The sequence below is a fragment of the Clinocottus analis genome, unplaced genomic scaffold, assembly GCF_023055335.1.
Source record: "Clinocottus analis isolate CAN_PGR_092001 unplaced genomic scaffold, fCliAna1.0.p SCAF_1, whole genome shotgun sequence".
In the NCBI taxonomy this organism is placed as follows: Eukaryota; Metazoa; Chordata; class Actinopteri; order Perciformes; family Cottidae; genus Clinocottus; species Clinocottus analis.
This window is the reverse complement of record NW_027175820.1, coordinates 12,488,750-12,496,511: the sequence shown is the minus strand read 5'-3', so window position 1 is coordinate 12,496,511 and position 7,762 is coordinate 12,488,750. Positions and strand designations below refer to the sequence as shown.

The window sequence follows — 7,762 nt, the reverse complement described above, 5'->3', positions numbered from 1 at the left end:
TGGTTGGGTTTTATTTTTAACATTCCCACACAATATGTATAGAATTGTCTATATAGGATTAATTCTACACAATATAGTACACACTCACAAACAGCAGCTAACTGTCGTGGTGTGCTTGAGCTGCCTGCAGCAAGATGGAAAAGTATCGCTATTTAGAACAACGCATTTTGAATATCAAAGTCATTCTATTGTGCGGATGTGTTGTCCAGTTCAAAATCTCTCATGACAGTATTATCTGTGACCCTGCATGATCAAATGGTCATCTTAAAAAGTGCAGAAAGGAATACAAGTTGCATTTCAATTAGTTAGTTTTATGGTCACAGATTAGAGGAAGATATTTTGGATATAATTTGTCATTCACTACATCTCACAAAGTTTGAACCACAGTTCTACAAGTAAGCGCAAATATTGGGGACAAAGAACACATTCCCTTTTTCATATTCACAGTGCATATACGCCATTGCCTGATCAGGGTTCTATGTGAAGAGTTCAGGTCACACAGTAGATATTAAAAAAATTGATCAGTGCAGCAACAGTATCTGTGCAATGAGAACGCACCGGTTCAGTCAGTAAATAATGCATTAAGTCACATATAATAGGTAATATCATCCATTCCTAATTGTTTCCCTTTTTTAATATACATATTTTTTTAGATTAATCATATTTATCTCAGCTGAAAGTAAAAAAAAAAAAGAAGACATTATTTATTTGAATAATCAGGTAAATATTATGGAGCCCTGGAAACCTCAGTTCGCCCGTTCCTGAACCGCCCCACCTTGTGCCAAAAGAGGAAGCAGCTCTGCCGGGGCTGCTTTGGTTATACGAAGGCCAAAGTCGGGTAATTGCTCATGTCAGTGATTACTTCATTACATGTATATTTTTGGTTGCCACTCCAAGTCGGTAGTGGTGCCGTTCTGGCATTCCACAGCTATTGCATAGCTGGACATTTCAGTGTTCCCTTTTAGCCTTAAAGTAAACACTTCTGAGTATTTTTTAAAGGAGAAGCCCTTTGTTTCATCCCACTCATGTTCTTGTTGTTACTGAGGTCTTCAGCTCCGGGTGTTGTTCATTAAAGCAGCTCCTCTGTCCTTTCTTTGCTCCACAGAATGAGTGATAATCAGTGATGAAGCCTTAATTGATGTGTGAGTCTGAATCCTTTCTTACATTTTGCAAGTTTTTGTCTCGTGGTTAAAAGCACTTGTACATATAAAGTAGTTATATTCAGAGTTATGTATATTTGAGTTTAATATATGAGATATTTTTCAACATAATGTGCTTTGATTATTGTGGCTTCCCTCAGTCCAACATATCACCTCTTGTCTTTGAATACATAGCCAACAGAAATTGTGCTTACTTAGAGTGACAAAATGACAATTCACATTCACTTAGTGGTTTGTTTTTAATCTGACAAACAATTCCTATTTTATGAAGAGAAAAAAAATGTTTGCTGAATGGTATTTACCTTTTTGACATCAGCACCACAAACAGCACTATACATGTTTTCAACTACTCTAACACTATCTGCCAACTCTACTCTTACTATCTATAAATATGAATTTGCACCCCCTCCTGGCAGAAAACAAGGCAATACAGTTATTATTGTTTTTTTTATTTATACCAAGTATCAATTTTTTTTGTTGAAATGCTGTACTAATTGAAACCTCTCAATAATAATTACATGTTGTGAAAACATTGGTCTAAGTCTTAGATAATAATTACCATAATCCACATCAAGAAGCCAATATTGTCCTTATTATGCTTATTTAGAGTTCAGACAACGATTCCAACGAAAGATTTTCAATTTTTCTTTTTCTAAAATGAAGAATGGGAAACCAAATTTTATTATGCGGCAAAGCATTTGTTTCCAGTCACTTTACTGATCAGACTGTGCAGCGTGTGAGATGCCAAACAGCCGACTGACTGACAGATGGCTCTGAAACACGGATGGACTCTACAGGTGCAGCAAGAAAAGCTGAAAGACAGAATATGATTGTGAAAAAAATTGGCACACATCTGAAACAAGTTGGAAGACTGAACTGTTAAGCATGTTCGGAGAGGAGAAATTTAACTTTCCATAAGGTTTGAAACTAAATGATGGGAATTGCTTATACAAATATGCAAAGTGTCAACTGTAAATATATATTCATGTATAGCAGAGCTTCATTTTCATCACCTAATACAACAAGAATCATTTTTCTCAAAATGTCTAAAAATGAATAATGACTGGTGTATATGTATGTATGATGTGTTTGGATTGTGTGTGCAAGTTCCATTGCTCTTTTTTATTTTCAGAGTATGTCCTTTGCTTTGGCTCATGTAACTGCATTGCACTAATACATTTAGTTTTTTAATATAGTTGTACATGAATTATGTTTGTCTTCTGGTTCACAACACATGTTCACCCATTGCCCTGTCCAATATATGTTTCCAACTTGAAGTATATAAGGATATTGCTCCATCAGTGTGCATGTACATATGCGGATTGTGTGCGACGGTACAGGAAGAGGGAGCACAGGGTACAGTGCATTGTCTCAAAAATATTCCCTTTAATTCTTTAGTGGACGGGGTCCGGTGATGAAATGCTCTTCATACCCGTTGTGCACCAAAATGGAGAGTATGTACATTCGAGTAAGCAACAGCATCAGTGTTTTTCAACTGCTGCTTCATTTCTCAACTGGAAGGGATCATTTTCTCTCTGCACAACTTGACAAGCTCCCTGTACAACTCCATTGCAAAATGTCTGTTTGTTTGTAAAATGAAACTTATGTGCACACGTTCAGTAAGTGAATGCATGCCTGTGTGAATAATCTGGATTGACTGTAATTCTGCGTGGGTGTGTTGAATGAAACAGATCTGAGATGTTGTTTAACATGTGACCAAAGTAGCCATTGTTTGATTTCACAGTTCCTTTCTGTACTGTACATTTTTTTCTAGAAATGCTTGAATATTTTTTCTTGATGCCAAGAATCTGGTGTTTATTTTTGTACTTCATTATTTCATGCAAATTTATATTTCCCTCTCCACTACAGAATTGGAAGTGATTGGGATTCTACGGAAAACTGTTTCTCATTATGGTATTTTTTTTAAGGTACTAATTAAAACTGAATTAAATGTTGAAAGCATGCCCTAAATATACACCCTAACATTAAAGCATAGAGTACATACAAAATCTGATTTATTTGTACAACATGAAGAATATCTAATATTTTGAGATTTGTATTCTATCATGCAGGTTACCGATTCATTTTATGTTTATTAATCAAAAGATGTATTATTAAGGAACAGGTCTAACAATGAGCACTTTTGCTGTGTATCAGACTAATTGTACTCCCCTTAAACTTTGAGGATGGAGGATGTTTTGTTTTTTTATTAATTAAAATGCTGCTATCATTAGTTTTAAGCAGACACACTGTTTTTAAATTAACTTCAAGCCAAGTAGCAATAAAACTTTTTACTGTGAATTTTTTTGTCCAGTGTCCATTTTGCTCACCGATTTTATGATGATTTCATGCTAATAAACATCATCAAAATGACTTTTCTTGGTTAGCATCAAATATATGTCTATAGTTTTATTGTATCATAATGTAATTGGATATGTTCACCATGGTTTCCATTGATTATTCTTTCTTCTACAATCCCATCCCATCTGTTGCTTCCAATATCCACACTACCACACTGTTGGGTATGCTAGAAATAATGTAGTATGGGGCCAATACATAGACTTCCAGAGGCAGTGTGCATAAAATACCAGCATGTCCTGCTGTATCCAGCCACATTGTTGCAGAGTGCAAGCCAGCATGCTTTCCTGGCTATACTGACCCACAATCCTCTACCCAGCAAATATGTGAGCAAGAGGGTTAAAGTTCAAGATGCAATGTTATGAAGGAGTAGTATTTCCCAATTGAATGCATACTGAATGCAACAGTATGTATTTTTGAAGGCAGCTGCAGTATGTAAATGTGTGTATAAGTAAAAGTATGCAATTTACAGCTTATATGTTGAAGTCATGGGTACATTCCTGATCACAGTAGATCTGCCATCGAGTGGTGAAGCTCAGAATGACACCGTAACGGTCGTAAAAGACAACGTCTTTACATCAGCAAAGAAAGCTTTGCTGCACTTTTCTCCTTTGATGCAGAAAAGACATTTGAAACTGTAATCTGGATATCCTCCCTTCAAGAGCTTTAGACATTTGGTTTTGAGAAATAGTTAATTCAGTTTATTACAACTTTCTGTATCAAGATCCAACTGTCAGGATTAATCATCAGCTGACTGAGCTTCACTCTGACGACCCTGAGATCTAAGGAATGCACAATGAGTTCCATCTGGAACATAAATTATTTTACCTAAAAAGAAAAGGGTCGAACTTATGTCTGATATTCTTTGTTGCAAATTCTGTTTGTTTGTTGCTACACAACTGAGTCATCGAAAATAAAATCAATGAATATTATCTGGGAGTATTTCTGGCAATCAAATTGTTTCTCTATCTGCCTATTGAATCTTAGGTGTGTTTATTATTATTTATGAAAAATAATTATTAACAAATACTTGATATTGGAGTAGTTTATTATAGCTACACATTTATAGAAGATGTAACAGACAGTACACAGGTATGTAAACTGGAAAAGTAGTAAAAATCAGATTCTTCTTCAAAGTCTGAAAATAAAAATTCATCACATTCTATCAAAGTAATTACAGAATAAAAAAAACATAACACTGTATATGATTAAAAACTTGTATTGTCTTGTCGCAGGGATTTGTCATTAATCCCCCATTTGTTCAAATGTGCCAGGAAAAAAAAAATCTTACAAATTGTTGTCCTCATTTGTCCTTTGCTTCTTCAACTCCCGCACTGACCTGAAAGCTTTGACAGCCAAAACTGCCCCAAAGCTGAAAAGAAACACCCCCAGCACCCCAAAGAGACCAACTGCAATATCTGCACCGTGAAACTGGCAATCAAAGCCCTTGTGCCCTTTGCTTTTGTACATCTGAGCTCTCTCCGTACAGATGGGACCATTGTAGGTTTCCTGCAGTTTAATAAAGTAGAAGGCCAGAGCAGGGATGTAGCCCAGGCCGATCAAGAGGTTCAGCAGAGCCTCCCCAAGCAGCACAGGGGGCCAGCGGTAAGGGACCCTGAAAATCCCCAGGGCCAGCATGGCACAAGCATAGATCATTAAAACCCCGCCGCAGGCCATGGTGAAGACATACGGAGGTCGCTTGAGCTGGTGGAACAGTTGGTCCAGCTCCTTCACCCTGGCTGCAGCGGCTCCAGTGAAGGCATTGGCTCCACCAAAGTGATAATAGTAGATTCCACCGAGGCTGGCCAGGTCACGGTAGCCCCCGTTGTTGCTGTATGGCACTCCGGCACAGATGACCACGAGCAGATTCAGAAACAGCTCCATCAGCTGGCAGAGACCTGCGAACCACGGGAGAAACCCAACACTGACATTAATGGATGGCAACACGGTGAGGTAGAGCTGAAACGATGAGTCAATGTGTTGATTGACAAAAATATGATCTTTTTTTATAGCAAAAATATGAAATGGCTGCTGGTCTCAATCAACATCCACTTTTTTAAATTTGCGCTTAAGGAAGCATGTTTAATGAGTAATCAAAAAATAGAATTTTATAAATAACCCAACCAAACATAACATTTAATATTGTCAAATGTATTTTGGGCCCATCCTAACAAATTCAAGAAATTGCTACTGAGCACTTTGATTGTCACCGACATCTCACAGAAGAACTCTAAAATACAGATACTTGCCTCTGCTGGTTAAGATGTATCTGAGATTGTAAAGAGCGTGTCTGTGTTGTGGCTCATAATACTCCTCTTCAGAGGGATGGACCGGAGTCTCTCTGGACCTACAAGGACAATACCAAAGAATTAATTACATCACGACAAAACACTTCATTTTACATACAAATGCAAATAATTAACGCTGCAACAGATGGTGAAAGTGTGTGTTGAAGACATGACTGAGTGTGGGGACTTGTGAATAGAAAGTATGCAGCGACTCACAGTCTTGAGAGTCCTTCATGGTGGTGGTCTCTGTAATCAGGCTCCTCATGAGAGGTAGTTGTCATGTCCCTCTGTCGGTTTTGTTTGACCCTCCTGTCATCAGCAGAGCCTCGTGCGTCCATGTCTTTTGGCTTTTGGTTGCGATCTCTGCCATCATATTGTTGGTGGTGTCCATTGTTTGAGTTCTCCTCATACACATCACTCCTCTGGTGGGGTCTTCCCCTCTCTGGCATTTTCCTCTGCCTGCAAAAGCAGATTATGGACATGCATCCTATTACAGACCCTCATAAACAAAGTGGATAGTTGGCTTGTATCTCTGTAACCGCCACTGTGGACATTTTAGCAGCACGAATGAGTATTGAATGAAGATTAATGCCTGAGCGAGGTGAGGGGCCGAAGACATAGAAAGGCTTCTTCATTCTACTTCGTAAAGTAGTCGGGAAAAGGTCGCGATGATTTTGTGGCCTTGTGAATTTAATCATATCTATGGAGTGCATTATATCAGCAAAGTAGATCAGACTAGTTTGTGATTACATCGGCCAATTTCTTAATTTTAACGTGGGAGGCCAAAGCACATTATGACATGCCAGCAATTTATAGAAGCGCTCAGGATGTCTTCCCTGTTGCGCAGTTCATCCGTGTTTCGAGTCCACGAAAGTAATTGAGGGTTTGCTCATGAATAAAACAAAGATAAAATATTTTTATTTCCTACCGTTGGGACTCCGTTCACAATGTGATTGAGTTTTCGTTTATGCCGAGAAAAACAACCGCCTAACTTTTTTTTTTAGCTTCCTGTGTTTGAGATTTCCTCCTCCGGCCTCTCACCTGTGCTGTGCCACGCCCACAACTCCAGGGCTGATTTGTGGTCAAAATAGTGAATTTCTTGCTCCTTATCTAATGTTTTATGCTTCTTTCCCACAAGTTATATATATATATATATATATATATATATATATATATATATATATATATATATATATATATATATATATATATATATATATATATATAATATTGTACTATATTGTAATAAAAACAATTATATTTAATTTCCTTGTCAGTTTGACCCAAATATTACAAAACACAAGCAGCTTCACTAGTGCTTAGTTAAAACCGGAAAGTGTGTCAAAATACTTCGATTTCAGTCGCTTAACTCACAAAAACTAAAATTGTGCGATTCATGCCCCAACCCGGACGTAAAGGCACACCGCGCATGCGGTCACACTCCAACCATGAAGCTCGTGGCAACGTTTCACGATGTAACTTTTAGCATGTCCGCTGAAGCACAGACACATTTCAAAATAAATGTAAATTGAGCAAGCGACATGTTCGTGTATATTCATACAGTTCTCTGATATTGACCATGAGAAGATTATGGATTTTATAGTTCAAGCAAAGAGGTAAATTCTAAGTCTAAGGACTTCAGAGGCCCAAACATACTTGGTCCAATTATAACATGTTGTTTCAGAATATAAACAATTTTGAATTTGGACTAACAAGATACAGAGTCAGGTGCTCTTTCTTACCTAATCTTGAAGCCATGTCTGTAGTGAAATTACCACATATAAGAAATGTGATCTTAAGATGTTATACACAAATCTTTGGGACTACATCTCTGAATTTCCTATTCCTATTATATCTATTAATGTGTTTACACACTCCTTGAATGAAGAACTGTGAGCACAGGAACCCTGTGCACATCGGAACGCACACCAGCGAGGGCCTCATCTGGTTTCATAA

General features: G+C 37.6%; 1 protein-coding gene across 1 annotated transcript; it reads right to left on the bottom strand.

Annotated features, from left to right (window-relative positions):
* Window positions 1–4,679: 4,679 nt before the first annotated feature.
* On the bottom strand, window positions 4,680–6,805 carry marveld3 (MARVEL domain containing 3). Its single transcript, XM_068575982.1, has 4 exons — window positions 6,735–6,805; window positions 6,023–6,265; window positions 5,768–5,865; window positions 4,680–5,416 (listed from the first exon to the last, which is right to left on the bottom strand). The coding sequence occupies exons 2-4, from the start codon at window positions 6,253–6,255 to the stop codon at window positions 4,806–4,808; spliced, it is 942 nt and encodes a 313-aa protein (XP_068432083.1). The 5' UTR covers window positions 6,256–6,265; window positions 6,735–6,805; the 3' UTR covers window positions 4,680–4,805.
* Between the last annotated feature and the right edge of the window lie 957 nt (window positions 6,806–7,762).